General features: G+C 45.0%; 1 protein-coding gene and 1 pseudogene across 3 annotated transcripts in view; both read right to left on the reverse strand.

Moving 5' to 3' along the window:
* Positions 1-17,526, reverse strand: part of TRPM3 (transient receptor potential cation channel subfamily M member 3) — a 262,509-nt gene that overhangs the window by 155,689 nt on the left and 89,294 nt on the right. For all 3 annotated transcript variants that reach the window (XM_057305538.1, XM_057305537.1, XM_057305539.1), the window contains one exon: positions 15,300-15,423. In XM_057305538.1, coding sequence (XP_057161521.1) covers positions 15,300-15,423 — 124 coding nt within the window. The remainder of the gene's footprint in view (positions 1-15,299; positions 15,424-17,526) is intronic.
* Positions 2,580-3,476, reverse strand: LOC123002121 (40S ribosomal protein S2-like; annotated as a pseudogene).

Below are 17,526 nucleotides of genomic sequence, written 5' to 3' on the forward strand. Positions count from 1 at the left end.
ACTCCTGTAGCCCCAGCCCCTCAAATACTGTTGGGCACGTAGCAGGCACTCAAGAAATGAATGAAAAACTGCAAAACTAGTTTGTTGAACAGAAGAGTATCGCAGGTAACACACAGACTCTAGCTTGCTCTGGGTGATTTAAAAGGGGACCCTAAATGGAATGTGAATGAATGCTCCAACCTGAAGCCCACCCCATGGACACCATGAGGATTTCCTGAATACATTCTGGACTTCTGTTTGATGCTCATCATTTATTGGCATGTGTGATGATCTGGCTTTTTTTTAAAAAAATGCATTTCCTGCCTGAATTTTCCTGCAGTGAGCTTTCTGCATATGCCTGTGTTGATTTGTGGACAATGTGTGCTGTGCCTGGCATCTGCTCTGCTAGCCGCCCCTTTGTGTGCCCGTGCCCACAGGGCACCTGGGAGTTTGCCGGTTTGTTGTAAGGAGGTTTGGAAAATTCTCCTCCCTGAGCCCTCTGGCTTCCCCTACTGGGGCTGAGAAAGCTACCAAGGACTGCCAGGCTGGCAGAGTGACAACATCAGCCCACACACAGAGCTAAAGCAGCTGCAGTGGGGATGGAGAACTTCTAAGGACCAATGAAAGAGGAAGACAGAGATTACGGCTCACAGATGGCAGATGGTTGAGGTCTGGTTAGAAATCGGGTTCTTGAGAAACATTTTGTCTTAGGCAGAGCTGGAACGCTGGCATTTAAAGCCACACAAAGGCCAGTGACAGGTCCTGACAATCTTGGGCTCTACTTGTATCAGGAGGGGATCATCTCCTTCATCATCCTGCCCCCGTTTTTGTCCATAATGGAATCTGCAAGTTGGATCTCGTCAGTCCTGCATTTGGGACTGTGCCCTATTCCAAAGCATTCCTCCATTGCAGATGCATCTCTCTGGAGGTGCAAGGACTGAGGACAGTGCATTGAGGCACTGGAAATATAGGTATTAAGAGAGGAGATTTCCAGAGAGGCATGGAAAAGGAACTTTCCGTTCAAAGTGACTTCCTGACTTCACCGTTTCCAGAAAGCACTCTCTCTGGCAGGAATTACTTCTGTGTTTCCTGCCAGGTAACGTGCATGTTTTTGGCAATGTGAAATGGGAGAAAGAATGAACACATACAAGGAAAGGAAGAAAGATAAATGAGAAGTATTGTTGTCCAAGTCTTTGGAAAGTTACTCATCCTCCCTGATACTCTCCCCCCACCCCCCGCAAAGAAAGTGTCACAGAGTGAGAAAAGCAAAAGCTTTGGAATTAGACACATCTGTGCTTGAATCCTGGCTGTTTCAGTTATGATACTGGCTTAGAGAAGAAATCTGATTTCTTAAGCCTTAGTTTCTTAATCTGTGAAACTGGAGAAACAACACTTATCGCATAGTGTTATTTTGAGTTTTAAATGAAATATATGTGCAAAGTGCCTAGCACAGGGCCTGAAATAGAGTCCTCCCTAAAGAGTAGTTGAAAAAAAAAAAGGCACGGGGAGAAAATACAGCATCAGATATGGCAGACCTGGGCTTCATTTATCAATTTATTCAGCAGATATTTAACTCGAGCACCTACTTTGTATCTAGAGATGTGTGACATGCTAGACAAGAACACGTCTTCCTAGAGACTGAAAGTGCAGATACACAAAAACACATGCAAAGACGAATAAATGAGAGAAGTCCACAGTGTGGCAAGTGCCATCACAAAACAAACGGTAGTGTGAACGGGGGAACAGCTTTATATAGGGTGGTCAGGGAAGGCTTCCTGGAAGAGGGGAGGTTCAAGCTGAGAATGAAAAATGACAAGAGCCAGCCATGTGAAGACTGGAGGGAAAGAGTTTCAGGCACAAGGAAGGGTACAAGCCAACGTCTGAGACCAAAGAAACCCCAATGTGGCTGAGATGAGAGACCAGTGCCAGAGTAAGGAAAGTGACACATATGCTAAGTGTTGGTGGTCATTCCCAAGGAAAACTTCTCTTGAGAGTCTACCATTGCCCCCTGTCCCCTGCCCCTCGAAAATGCCACTTTGTTATGAGATTTCGCCCTTTGGTTACCAGCCTGTCCTCTATGGTTTGGAAACAAAATGACGGCCCTTTGTCGAGGTGAGGTCGTCTGCCTCTAGTCGAATCATCGGCATTTGATTTTTTGTTAATGTTGTTAGATGGCAGAACGGTGCACTTTTGTGAATGTTCTGTTGTTCTGCATGAGAACCATTGGCTCCGTGGCAGAAGTCCCGTGGCCCTCTCTGTGGGGGGAAGCCCGATGAAAGGACTCACACTCTGGGGTTGGCATTCCTGCAGCACCTGCTGGAAATTACTGGAAGAAGTGTTTCTCCCCTGACTCAGTGCCCTGTGGAGGTTAGCATGCTGCCAGGAAAATTCCAACTTTATTCCTTGGGCCCCAAGTCAGCCTGCCTCCACCTGAGGCTGAGGGCTACAAGCTCCCTCGCCTCTGGGCAGAAACTGCCCATCCTCCCACCTGGAACGAGGTTGGCAGGAATTGGCAAGGGAACTTTATTTCACTCACACCAGATGTAGGGTAGTTATCTTTGGTTTTTTGTGTTTTTGTTTTTTGTAGGCTTTAATTCACTTCATTTTTCTTGTATAAAGTATGTGGTGGCCACAGCAGGAGCCTGGGTCCTCTGCACTGAGACTCTGGTGTGGGTCGTTACAAGATGGTCAGTGAGTTCCTGATAGGGAGACTTGGTGAATGCAGTCTGTTTCCAGAGTCGGGCTGAGCTAGCTGTAGGTCTTGGGAATGGCGTCACGAGTGGCCTCGGTGAAGGTGCCCAGGGTGGCAGTGAGGTCCCTGGCTGAGGGGGAGCAGTCGTCCATACTGTCCACCATCAGTAGCTTCTTGGGGGCCGAGGCAGTGCCAGTGCTCCTGGGGGCAGGGGTGAGGCGCACCAGCGCAGAGCTTCAGCAGTTGGTCACCTTGCATGGGACAGTGTGGGGCTTGCCAATCTTGTTCCCCGAGTAGCCTCGCCTCATGGGTCGATGTCAAGCTTGTCTGGAATCATGGCCCATGATGGCAGTGGCGACTTCTTTGGACCACTTCACACCCAGACCGCTGTGTCCATAGTCCTCTCTGATGGCAACAAATGCCTTGAACCTGGTCCGCTGGCCAGCACGGGTCTGCTTTTGTACCAGCATAGTCTTCAAAACCTCATCCTTGAGGGACGCCCCCAGGAAAAGTCAATGATTTCAGATTCCTTGATGGGCAGGGAGTAGAAACAGACCTCCTCCCGGACTTGATCTTCATGTCCTTGACCAGGTGGCCCAGTTTGGTGACAGGGATCCACTCCTTGTCTTTGGCCCACAGAGAAGCCACTGTGGTCTCCCATTCCATCGCCCCTGGGACCCCCAAGCCCACGCACAGCATCAGCGTCATCTGACACTTGGTATTTTCTCGAGAAGAAGCAGGGCAGTCTTTGAATGGACAATTGCAGTGGGTGGGAGGGTAGGAGGGTAGGAGGAGGCCCGATCATGCCATTTACCAGCTGAGTGATCTCAGGTCAGTAAAATAGGGAGGATATTCTCTGTCTCCTAGTGTTGCGGGGAAGATAAAATTACAAAGCAACTGGTAAGCTAGGGATTACTTTACTCCTCCTCCTCCACTTCCTGCCTTTCCTTCGAGTCTCTCCCTCCTCTGTTCCCTGTTTTCTGTCCTTCATCATTGAATGGCTCATTGCGGGCACGTGCAGAGCCCCCAGGGTGATAGTGAAGCCCCAACGGTCCTTCTGACCACTTATAAGAAGTTATGGCCAAGTGCTTGGAGAAGACTACGATTACAATACAGACGGTTCCCAACTTAGGACGGTCCAATTTACGAGTTTTTGGGTTTACTCTGGTGTGAAAGTGATTTGCATTCCGTAGAAACCAGACTTCAAATTTTGAATTTGGATCGTTCCAGGCTAGTGATATGTGTCAGGACACTTTCTCGTGACTCTGGGCAGTGGCAGCCGCAGCTCCTGGGCAGCCCCGCAGTCACCAGGGTCAACAACCGATACACAGACAACCACTCTATATCCATACAGACATTCTGTTTTTCACATTCAGTACAATATTCCAGAAATTACATGAGATAGCCAACACTTTACTATAAAACAGGCTTTGTGTTCGATGACTTTGTCCAACTGTAGGCCACCATGTTGTAAGCACATGTTATGGTAGGCTCCGCTAAGCTATGACGTGCAGTAGGCTAGCTGTATTAATGCGTTTTTGACTTAACAATATTTTCATTTTATGATGGGTTTATCAGGACATAACCCCACTGTAAGTTGAGAATATCTAAATTTAAAATCAAGTTGGTTGTGGCCAATTTCACCTAATTATGGTTTTTCTATGTTCCGGCCCCCCACCAGACCTGTTCTTAATATATAATGACACTTCACTTGCTGGCATCTTTGGAAAATGAGGAGTTTCATACAAGTGAAACCTTAATTTATTTTCCAGAAAAATGAAGCCCATCTCCTTGTGACAAATTATACCAGAACTTCTCTAGGCTCAAAGACACAGAAGGAAATAGAATGTGTGAGTGGTAATGGTGCAGAAGCAAGAATTTCCTTCTATGACAAAGTCCCACCTGGAGAGCTTTCCACACCTTTCACACTCGGGCCACATCCCAGGCCAATGACCAGAGCTTCCAGGGGTGGGATCCAGGCATCGGTGGTTTTTAAAGCTCCCCAGGTGACTCTAACATGTGGCCTATGTTGAAACCGCTGCCATGTGGTTTCTTAACGCCTTGAACCTCTATGCTTCTGTGGGTTATGTGTCCATATCTCTATGAATTAAAAAGAGGGAGGAGGAGCAGGAGAAGGAGGAGGAGACTACAGTAGTGTGGCCACCAGAGGCCTGTCATGGTCCACAAGGATGGGGGTAGGGAAGCGCAAGTCGTGTTATTATGGGAATGAAGCAGACAGACCAGCTCCAGGGGGAGCCTGAGCTCTGGCCGCAGCTGATCACAAACCCTGGAACTGGGCATGAGAATAAAGAAAACAAGAGAGAAAAAGGCCAGATGAGAAAGAGGAAAAAAAGTAAATCAGATTTAAAATAAAGGAGGCGATTAGCAGGCAGAACATTTAAATTCTCTTTGAGAGAGAAAATAGCCAAATAAAGCAGATAAAAATCAAAGATAAATGATAGAGATGATAGTGGCAGTGATCATCTTTATGCAGTGAGTGTTTGTCCTCCCTGATTAGGATAATTTTCTCTGGTCAAGGTTTGGGTTTGGTGAAGGCCGATAATAAATTGGGAGAATGGTCTATCCCGCGACATGCGATCAGCATCAGGCTAATGGCCCCGGGCTGAAACCTTGGGTTTGATGAATGTATTCATTTCCTGGGCATCACACCTAATAAGAAGCAGCATAAATACTAATATAGATGGAAATGTGGGTGAATGAGTTCAAATGACAGGAGGTACTATATATACATTGATTAGCATGGAAGAGAGAGCAGAAAGTATCCGGCTTCTGGACACCTGGTTTACAAATAACCGGCGCTTGTCAATGGCCTCTCCAGCTCCTTCCCATTTAATTTCCCCTCGACCCTCCTGCAAACACTGAGGGGTCAAACCACAACAAAACATACGGGTTTGAGTACATTCTGTGGGATCGAAGTGATGGAAGGAAATAGGTTGGGAACCACCTTGGTCCTTTGGAGCTGTATTTTTCAAACTGTTAATTCTACAGTCTTTGGTCAAATGAAGTGTTACTGGAAAGGACTGGAGAACTCAAAGAAATTTGAAACAGAGAAAGGGTAAGCCAGCGTCTGTTACACCTTTCTCCTTGCATTTGGCCATGAAGGAGATGCTGCAGGAAGCAGAGTTTGGAAATGGTGTGAATATGAGAGTTGACATGAGATTTCCAAATAAGACTGGACAATCTAGGTGACAGCTCAGCCCTTCCAACCCTCCCCCCTGCATTTTCCCCTTCACTTGTTATACTGCCTTAGAGTCCCTTAATCAATCATTCATTCGGTTCCAGGGTGCCTGGGGGCTCAGTCATTAAGCATCTGCCTTTGGCTCAGGTCATGATCCCAGGGTCCTGGGATGGAGCCCTGCTTTGGGCTCCCCACTCAGCGGGGAGTCTGCTTCTCCCTCTGCCTCTCCCCCTTACTCATGCGGTCTCTCTCTCTCTCAAATAAATAAATAAAATCTTTAAAAAAATAATTCCTTCGGTTCCATATGCATCCTCCATCAGAAGCTCAAGTTGGTTACAGAGGCCAAAGGGCTCTGAGTCCTGCATCCGTAAATACGAATTCAATAATACTGGCCTCCAGATTCCCAGGTAAGCTCCTCTGCAGTGAGGTCATGGCATGGTACCAGTTGGGAGATGGGTGACGCTGGAGGAATGAGATGGGGAAATCCTATTAGAGTGTCCAGAGAGGCTTTGGGGGGGGGAGCACTGGGAACAATGTTGCAGAGGAAGAGGGGACAGGTTTGAAAATGTTAATACAGTAACAATTTTGTCTAGCGTCGATCCTGTCCCAGAGAAGGGGATGACAATCTTTTTCTTCTTTGCAACTGCACTTCTTGGTTTCCTGTTCTCAGTCTCATTATAGCAAACCAGAATTTTGCTGTATTATTTACATTGCTTTAGGAGACAGTGGGTTCTGGGCTGTAAATAGCTCTTTGGATCACAGCCCATATACAAGCTGCCGACTTCCTGAAATGCATGATTGACTGTTTAGCATGGAAGAAATTACATCTACAAGAACTGTTAATGAGAAATGTGGAGGTGCACATGTTTAAAAATTGATGAGGTTAAATGTTCATCCAGATGGGGTATCTCTGAGGGACTAGAAGGAATGTAAGGCAGTGTTTATGGCTCCTGTCATCCAAACTTAGTTGGTGCCATGGAAGGGCGTCTACTACAGTGATTCCTAACTCTTTGGAGTGACTCATCCTGGGGAATCTGAGAATTGAATACATTCTTTCCAGAATATGCTTATATGTACAAAATTTTGCACAGAACTTGCTGAAGACTTATAGTTGTTCTTAGACATGAGGCTAAGAATTCTTACTCTATTGAATTCAGGGAAAACACTAATCCATGTATTCCTTTTTGGTTAGTAATATTCCTATTTGGGAATCAGCTGTAGAGTAGGGGTAGAGAATCCATCCCACTGCTTCTAGAAACTAGTGCATTTAACATTTGAAAAGAGGATTTAAGAGTTGGCACAAAATACAGAAAGATGTATAAGGCATGGTCTTTTTCCTTAAGGAAAATTAGATTTAGTTAAACTAGAGTATGAAAATAGTGGTCATAGTAGTTGCGGCTGGAAAGGTAGACCTGATCCAGACCATAAAGGGCCTTGAATGCTACATTAGGGAACTGAAAATTCTGAAGGCCAGTATGTTCCAACCTAACAGTCTTTCTTGTACAGTCTTCACTGTTTGACTATTTCTACATATACCAACACTACAATCAGATCGTTTTCTTCAAATCGATTCCCCTTTAAAATTTGTGTTTATTTAAACTTACTATTCATGGTTTTGTGCTTTGTTGTCATTCTTTGTAATCTATATGCAAATTAACATGTGCCTCTTAAAATAAAAATATTGATTTGGCTTCCTCCTGAAATAATCTCGTAGGCAATCGGCACTCCTCACTCCGGCAAACACTGCTAAGGACAGTGGGGGTTTGTGGTTGGGTGGGAGGTTGCATTAGGAGAGTTGCTCTTTAAGACGTATCATTCGGCAGTTGAGCGTCAGCTGGAACAGAGCAGCTGGTGGTGGTGTGGCCAAGCAGAGACCATTGGTCGAGGCAAACATGGTGAGACCCTGGCCTAGGAGGAGCAGGAATGCATAGTGGCGGCGAGATGTTGAGTCTCTGAAACCCAGTCTTTACAAAGACAGTCTAGAATTGACACTCAAGCCAATTGTTAGGTAAATTATTTAGTAAGTCAGCTCTTAAAGGGAATGCAATAATATGTTTACTTCTTGTGTATTTATATTTTATTTACCATATTGTTTTAATTTATTTTTCTCAATAAAAGTATTTTCTGTGTTTTTTCTATTGCCTCGAATCCACTGATAATGTTTGCTGACTATGGCTGGGAAAGGTCAGGGTCATTTCTGTTGGTTCTGAGAGAGAGTCTGAGACTTTGATAGTGAGGATGGAAATCAAACGGGCATTTTCTATACACTTCTGTGGACTCCTCCAGTTTGTTTTGGTTTTCTGCTAGCTGAAAAATAGATATAATTCTCGCCCCATTGTTGTGCAGTTCAAGTGAAACAGGAATGCAACAGAATTTTGTCTACGATAACGTGTTCTTCTACATTACATAAGATGAAAGGTATTAACATCATTATTCGTTGTCCTGGCAAGGGATTGTGTAAATGCCATTTTAAAAAATTTCTTTAATTCAAATTTCTTTTTTATTTCAGTGAATATTTTGTGAGAAGAAGATAGGGTGAGTCGATCTCTAAATAGGGGGCTTCTAGTTAGTCTGATTAAAATACTATCCTGGAAAAGAATAATTCAGTTTGCCCTTGATGCAGAAGTATCGAGTAAGCAATGTGCTTACATTTTCCTTATAGGCATATGATGGCTGCTACATAGGGGCATAGAGATGCCAGCCAACAGTGTATTCTTTTCATTCCGGGAATCTTGAAGTCTAACAAATATTTGTTCGGATCATTCCAGAAATGATAGAGAAAATGGGTTCCTACTTCAAAGTCATTTTTAATGTGGTCATACCTGATATTTAGAATATGGAATCAGCTGACATATGGTGGGAAGTGCTCAGTCCCTGCTGAAAGATGCTCTTGGTTCAAGTCCTAAAGTTGCTACTAATGAGCTACATGACTCTAGGCCTGTCACCTAAGGCTTTGAGTCTTGGTTTCCCTCTATAACATGGAGATACTAATAGTGACATTAGCAAGGGTCACGGTAGTATCAGATGAGATGGCATGAAGATGATCTTTGTTAAATATGGAGGGTTATATAGACACCATCACCATTGTCATCATTGCTACAAGGAAAGTATCTACTGAGTGCTTACTATGTTATCTGGATCTATTAACTTATTCGATTCCTTTAATTAATCTTATAAATACAATTATTATTATCTAGAGGAAAAAACAAAGGCATCTAGAGATTATTGTGCCGATTACTGTGCATTAAACGGCAAATCTGGGATTTGAAGCCAAGCAAACGGGTTCCAAATCCTGCATCATCCTTATTCCTACGAAGTGGTATTCTAATCATCTAAAAGAATTTCAGAACCTTCAGAAATCAACCTGCTCCCCACTTGTGTTGAGAACACAATATGGAGAACATTTGTAAGGGCGCACTACTTCTTCTGCCTCCTTTGCCCACTAACTCATTTAAAATATTTAGATTTAAATTATGTTAAGATGATATTTAAATGAATTTAAAAGGACTGAGGTACAATTTAGCATCAAAGAGCACTTCTATTTCTCCACAAACACAGTGTTGGAGAGAACTGTTTTTTTAAACTTGATACATGACTCTATGACTTTCAGCCGTTTGGCCTAAAATGGCCCTTCCTTTACAGCTCTAAGAGTTTTCTTCCCTCATGACCATAGGAGTCTACTGGGCTTGTTTGGGCATTGGTGTTAAACAGGGAAGACATTGGGAGGTTACGTCTATGTTTCCTCTTGTCTGTACTCTCTGTCCATGAAGATGAGCAAAGGGGGGGGGGGGCTGGAATGTGAAGGTGGGATGACAGGTCTCTGAGGTCAAATTGTGCCTCACTGACAATTTTAGCTAGGACTGAGAAAACACAAGGCAAGAGTAGACACCTGTGCTTACACTTGAATTAGTATCTATAACTACAGATACTCACAGAATACATGTAATTATAGTGAAAATCATCCAGTGCTTCCTAGGAGCCACACACCGTGTCAACAACATTCCTTACCCATGCTAGAATGCTGAATTCTCTCCATCACTCAGGGCCATAGAGTAACCGCGGTCTTCAGGAACATCTCCTACATGATGCTGAGACCCTAACCTGCCAAGTAACAATGGCTACTGCTCGGCCTTGTCCTTAGCAGGGTGTGGATAGAGGGCATGTGAGACCCTCGGGCCAGTCTTGATCGTTTGGTTTATCGTGATATTTGTCTCATTGTGTTGTATTTTTAAAGAATCAAAATATAATCTGTACTAAAGGAGGAAATGTGGCCGATCCTAGAACACATGGTATTATTGTCACTTCCCTTTTAAAGCAGACGGTCCTGGGGCTTCGTGGAGTTCAGTCACTTGCATGATGAAGCCAGAACTGGATTCCAGGTATGTCTGCTTCTAGAGCCTTATTCCTCATAACCACCACATGAACACACCGCCCATAACGGAAGCAGATGCCCCTGAATCAAACCTAAGTCCATAAGCCAAATCAATGACTCCCTAAGGAGACATAACACCGCGTTAGTGGGGATTTTATGGCAATTTATGGATATTAAATACGTAGCTCTCCCCACTAATGTATATTCCTAGGAATTCACTCATTTACTCATCCATTAAATAAAGATTTATCAGGTGTCTGCTCTGTCTATGCTGTGCTTGAGGGACAAGGGATGAGTGAGCGCAGGGAAAACAGAATAATGAGCTTACGTGAGAAGTCAGAGACATACGCACATGACTTAAGGTATATATGATGAGCACCACAAGAGGGTTGCAAATAAAGGAGTGCACTGTGTTCTAGGTGTGTCTGTGGGGGGGGGGGGTGGGTGTGAATGCACATGCACACTTGTGCACTCGTGCGTGCATATGTGTTTGGCAATTGGTTATGGCTAATGAGAGAGCTCTAAGTTTGAACATATGCAGGGAAGCAGGCAATAAAAAAATAACTGCAAGAAGATTGGTTTAGTTAGCATAAAAGGTCCATAAAAAAGCGGTGGGATTTAAGACTGGAAACAGAAGCAAAATAGTACACTTCACATTCCAAGGAGTGATGTCATTGGTTCTGTGCTTCGGTGAGAAGTAGCTGGAGATCCTGAGTAGCAGGGGCCAAGAAACCACAGCTCGTGGGTCACATTTGGCCCATGGCCTATTTTCTGACAGCCAGTAAGTAGAGGACGGCTTTGAGATTTTGGCGTGTTGTTTAAAAACAAATAAGCCCATAAACAAAGAAACTATGTGACAGAGACTTTCTGTAGCTCACAAAACCTGAACGTTTGCTGACCCCTTGGCCTACAGAATGGATTACTGGAGGGTAATGGATTAGGGAAGACCAGGTTAGTGGGGGACAGAAATAGTCTAGACAAGGAAGACAAGGAGGGTGTGGAATCTGGAAATGCAGGAGCCTGGAGGGAGACAACGCTGGGTATTTGTGCATTTGGGAGTTGTCTCAAATTGGACAACTGAATAGCTGTCTTTTAGAATAGTGACCGAAAGGGGAAAGAGCCAAGGATCAGTCATTGATAAGCATCTGTTTATAGAGGGAGGAGGAAGAAGAGGAACGAGCAAGCCCGATGAGCCAATATCATTGCTTCTATCTGTTCCATTAGCACGTGCTCTATGCCTATGGCTGTTCTTTGCTTCAAGGTCCCTGCACCCCCACCCCAATGAGAATGTGACGACACCGAGATGCCACCGCTCCAGCTGCCAGGCCAGAAGAGGGAGCTACTCCTTCAGTTTCGCCTCTCAGCCCGTGTGTCCATCATCTGCCACATACAGCTCGATCCCAGGTCCCCTTTAGTTCTCCCCAAGCTGCCTCTTCTCTGTGTCTCCGTGGCATCCCTGGAATCTTCTTGACTGACGAGTTTTAAGGACAAATCCGTTTATCTTCCCTCCTGTACCTCCTGAACTGACGGACTGGAGAAGCATCCTTAATAGTCTAGTGGCAAAATTTGCTTCTAGACTTTAGCATCACTATCGCACAGGAGAGCTCGCTGTGGGAAAGGAAGCAGGAAGCTCGTGCAGCGATACCATAAGACTGTGACATGTCCTGCAAAGGCCCCCAAGAGGCCGTCAGGAGATTACCATGGTTTATAGCAATTGCAGGGAACAGGAGAGGCGACTGATGTCACTGGAGGCCTATTTGAGTAAGAACCAGATGACTCCACTTTGGGAGTGGTACCCAGAAGCACCAGGCCCATGGGCAGAGGGGTGGGTGGGTGAGAGGACCCAGGCAAGCCAAGACCGGAAATAGTCTGGACTCTCTCTGCGAGGCACCGGGCAGAGAAAACTGCACTCAACCACACTCTGCTTCCACGGAGATTATCTCAGCAGTTTGGACTCTGACTAGTGAACTACGGAGAAGCTTGGTGTTCAAGTCTGAGATGAAGGAAGTGATGGTGATGAGTGGAGGAGGAAAGGCGGCTGTGTTTGGACAGGTACGTGGACTTTAAAGTCTTGGATTTGGGAGCACTGTCTGTTCTGAATGCAGACGTGACTCCCAGGTGTGACAGACAGGGGGTGGCAAGGTGGCCCCTGTGAGGTCCAGCAGCTGAGAGAGGACAGCAGATGGGAGGAGCCAACAGCGTGGAAAGGGAAGGTGGCAAATGAGTCCCTGGGCTTCGGGTCCTCTTTTCCTGGTCCTGAGTTTTTCACAACCAGACCGCTCTTGAAGAGGAAGGGGGTGAAGGGGTACAAAGTGCTGGTCCCCTACATTTGCCCCCAAGTTGATATGCTGCTGAGAATAGATTTAACCTCTTTATTTTTTTCTGGATAACTCTGATGGAACTTAGCTTGGAGGTTGGTTTCTAGGGGGAATTTATCTCCCAAAAGGTGACCGACCAATTCTGAGATGTCGTTTGGACCCAAGAGGAGAAGTAAATTTCTCCAAGAACAATAGGAAATGAATAGAAAGTACCAACAAAAAGGCCCCTCAGGAGGTATTTGCCATGAGGCCACATGGCCCAGAGACCCAAATTTCACAAACTAACTACACTTGCCTAGTGAAGTTCTTTATTACAGAAGTTACAAGGACGCTGGGATGAGAAAGATGTCAGTTCCACTCTGGAACCAAGTCCCTTCAGTGAACTTAGCAAGGGTTCGACTGACCTCAGAATATTATATCCCACTGCATCTGTGAAGGGAGTAAATGCAACTGGAAGGCAACTGCTTGGAGGTGGCAACTTTCACCCCAGACCTGGAAGGGGCTGAAGGTTCTCACAAAGGTCATGCGGATGCTTTCTGGACCTAGGATGTGCTAAGCCAGGCAGCATGGGGAATAGAAGCCACCTGGGCTCCGCAGCAGGACAGCCCCCGCGGGGCTCTTCCCGACTGTGTGCACCTTCCTCTCCCACTTCAGTCCTCTCCCCCGCTCCCCTCCAAAGGAGAGAAACAATGCCTACCTCACGCCCACATCCTTAACAGAGCATCTAGTACTGTTACATATATAAACAGTCCCTCCAAAAATGAAAATCATTTTAATTACGTTTATGATTTTAAAAATCTTCATTCCTGCCCAGTTATGGTGATGAGGACGACTTATTTCTTGTTAAGATTGCAATGCCTTAGCCTACAGCAAGGGATATCTCACCGATCTTGCAGTAGATATCTGTCACTAAAATACAGTTGACCTTTTCATCAGGGGCCATGATGAAGGGACATAATGATTATTAGGCAGAATCTCAGGGAACAGTCCTAAGAAACACCTCATTTGGAGAGGCCATTCACTCTCATCTGGTTTTATGACTTTCAAGTGGTTTCCTGAATTTGAATCCTAACTGCCTTTCTAGGAAATTTACAGGACCGCTGAAATGGATAGTTCTGGTAAGTTTTCACGGTTGGCATTGGAAAACCATTAGCACACAGTCAGCAGGAAATCCATTCTACTTGTGGCAGGCTCAGGGTTTCATGTGCCTCTTTGGGGCTGGAGGGAGTGTTTAAACCGAATCGCCTTGCGGGCACCAGCAGTCATGGCTGTGAACCCCGTCTGTACACTCGGTTCTCTGTACAAGGTGGCCAGACCACCTGGGTCTTTGGACACTCAAGGATTAGAGGTCGCAACTTTCACCCCAAACCTGGAAGGGGCTATAGGTTCTCACAGAGGTCACGCAGATGCCTTCCAAACATGGGTCGTGCTTACTTGAATCAAGTCCTGTTTTCCTAAATGTTTGGCTTCCCCAAATTCAGAAATTGCCTCCTTCCCCTGCTCCCCTCCATCCTGGCAGCCTCAGTGAGCCCCAGTGTGTGCCAGCCACTGTCCTGGGCATAAGGACACCATCGTGAGCAAGAGGGCTCCAGACCATGCCTGGAGGAGCTTATGGTCTCGTGGGGGAACTGGCTGAGAGTGACTCACTCCAGCCCCTCCCTACCCTTTCTGCCTCCCTGTGGCTGAACCTTTCAGGGTCTGGCCCTGGTGTCCCTCAGGAGGAGAAGTGCCCCTCTCCCCATCATGTCCCCAAAGATAATCATTCCAGGATGCCCGCGCAGACTCTAAGTGGTGCAAACCTTGAGTGAGGCTTCTGCTCATTTTAAGCTGCTCTTTTAACTTCCTCTGTCAGCAGGCAGGCTCAAGTGACCTCTGAGGATAGTCTCTGCTTGCTGAGGCGGGCAGGGAATCTGCTCAGAGTGGGTAAGGTGCTACATTTGCTTCCGTGAGACGATTTCTGATAAGAGCATTTCTCACAGAGAAGAAACACCTCGGTGCTGAGTCCGCTTTCTCATCTACTAATCAAGTCTGTTTGTATCTCCTCACCTGTAAGGTGAGGATAATGATCCTACCTCTCTCACTGGATCAGTTGTAAAGATCACAGCAGTTAATCCATGTAAAGATTTAGCATGCTGCCTGGCACATAGCAAGTACTCGTTAAATGTTAGCTCATGTTATTTCTGTTCGCTCTAACAGAAGGTCTCTGTGATGATACCACATTTGCAAGACACTTTCACCAGATGTAAGAAATGTTTCTGTAGTTATTGGAGGACACTTCAGAAGCTACAGAAGTTTCCAGCATTCTACAGGCACGTCCCTCCCTTTTCTACCCGCATGGATTAGCATATTAGCACAGCAGCCCTGTGTCACGAAGATATTTGACAATAAGCGCATCAGTGATTGCTACTCCCAAGCAAAGGGAAGCCCCGAAGGGAAGCATTTTCCAGGAGGAAACGTATTTTCTCTCCTCAACTCCTTTGGTGGAGGCCATCGGAAGCATTGGCGTGAGCTTCATGAGGGCGCTAAAGCCCGGCTGCACACACTTCATTAAATTCGGGCAGAAAGAGTAGTGTCTTAGCTACTGTGGGGCGGAGGCTACAGGAGCTAGTGGAGCCCAAGGAACCTTGTGAGCCTGGCTGGAAATAAAGAGCAGTTGGTGTGTGATTCAAGAAAATGTTTCGATGGACGAAGGGAATATGGAGAGGGCTCTGCCACTCATGGGGAACGCTGTTTACGTACCAATTCCTTCTTCTTCATGCACTCCATGAGGATGATGAACAGATGCTGGGCTTGGGTCCGCGTGTACGTGAAAGTCTTCTGGATGGTCACCAGCAGCTGGTCCCGCAGAGATTCATTGATAAGTCTGCAATTAGAAACAATGTCAAAGCACAGGTCAACCCAGCTCCTCTTCAGTACATGTTTCTGAGAAATATTCTAGGACACAGGAAATCCCGGTGAGGATTGACTTAAGACAGGAGTTATTTCCTCCTATAGTTTTCTCCCCATAGTTTTTTTGGACTGTGATAATTAAAAAAAACAACAGCAACAGTGCACTTAAAAATAAATCCATTTTAATGTCTCAGAACCTAAAAGAGTAAAGTCAGAAGATGAATTTGGTTCTTTTTTCTGTCTCTCTTTTCTTTTATATGGCATGTCTAATACACTCTTCCTCAAGTGCCGTTATCAAAAAAAGCCTTACTCATTAGCATCCTGGGAAAAACTTACTGTATTACATATACGAAGATTTAAATTTCAACTTCATCTCTAATTGTGGGAGAAAAGCTTCTGTCTCAGTAATGTGAGCACCAATGAGGAGAAATAGGACTTATGTTTCTTCTAAAACCATTTCCTGTAGGTGGTAACTTTTCGGACCTACGATTCAGGTCAGCATTTATGTCAAACACTGGCTGTGTTACAGACAACAAGAGTCTGAGCCACGGGAGGTCTAATATGGATGACTTCATTACAAGATAGTTTTCATGCTATAGAAGAATGAGGAAAAGCAAGGGAGGTACATTATACCCAATCACTGCCCTGTTGCCTCTCAAAGTTGGACCAGCTGTAACTTTTAACTCCGCCCTCACTAACTGGCCTGGTGAGAACTGGGCTATCTTTACCAGCCATCAGATGGCAGGGAATGAAAAATCACTTAACTGTTCATAGATTCTGTCCAAAATCAGGAAGATAAAACTGCTTCCAAGGACCAGTGACAAAATTATCATACTCTGCCTAGCATTTTATGGTTTTATCATTTTTTCTCCATAATTGAAGAACAAGAAACTCCTATATATAACAGTAAAATATAATTATTTCATTTGGGGCTCATGGGTATCCTGTAGGCAAAAGGTCTGTACAATTTAAAAGGAAAGTATATTTTAGCTGGAAAGAGCCAGATGCTTAAGGTCATTAGCAGATGAATGGCGGAGCCAGAACCAGATTCTAGGTCTTCTGATTCCTCGTCCAGTACTCTTTCCATTACACCCCTGTCTCTCATTACACCAAGTGCACTATACCATGGCCTCTCTTCAACACTGTGGCTGCTTGAGAAGCAAATTATTACATTTGCTTTAATGTGAAAGCATAACAAATTTTGTTGCTTCAAATAAAGCAAGACGGTAGGCTTGAGGATATCCTTCTGTGCTTTAGGATTATGTGAGGATCACCTGAACCCATGAGATTGGATAGGATGGTGCCCTAAGTTTTGAGGAGGGTGCATTCTTCATGACAGAATATACTAAAGATCCTGGAATGTCACGCAGCTTGATGGAGGATTGGGTTACGCCTTCTGCCCCCTCAGGAAGATTTATATCATGAATATTTAGAAAAACAGAATGGTTCAGATGAAGTTGAAAATTAATACCAGATCCTCTCAAGATTACTAAATTATTCTGGAGGACTCTGTGGCCTTAGGTGTAGACCAATCTGAAACCATTCATTCATTCATTCATTCATTCATTCATTCATTCAATAATTGCCTAGTGATGTCTACTTAGTGCCAGAGACTTTAGTTCATGCCAGGGCTATAGGGATAGATGAGAGACATACACTCCCAGCCTTCAGTGAGCTTACACACAGGTGGAGTAGAAATGCAGGAACTAGCAATTCAACTGTGATTGGCAGTGGTAAAGAAGTAGAGAACTTGTGACAGTTGAATATAATCTAATCTGGGGGTACAGGGAAGACTCCTTTAAGGAAGAACCGTTTAATCTGAGACTTGAAGAATAAATGAGCATTAACACAATTGGGGAGGTGGTGGAGCTAAGTCAGAGCATTCTTGGCAGATGAGACAGCATGAACACGCTCAGTTTTGAGAAAAGAAAAGAAGGTCAGTATGGCTAGCACATGGCGAGCAAAAGAAAGAGTGGAACAAGATGGTGCTGCAAAAGGGGTGAGTAAGGATAAGATCATGGGGGACTTTTGAGATGGTGCTAGAGACTTTGGATTTTGTCCCACAGGTAATGAGAAG

Source organism: Ursus arctos, unplaced genomic scaffold (assembly GCF_023065955.2).
Source record: "Ursus arctos isolate Adak ecotype North America unplaced genomic scaffold, UrsArc2.0 scaffold_33, whole genome shotgun sequence".
Lineage (NCBI taxonomy): Eukaryota > Metazoa > Chordata > Mammalia > Carnivora > Ursidae > Ursus > Ursus arctos.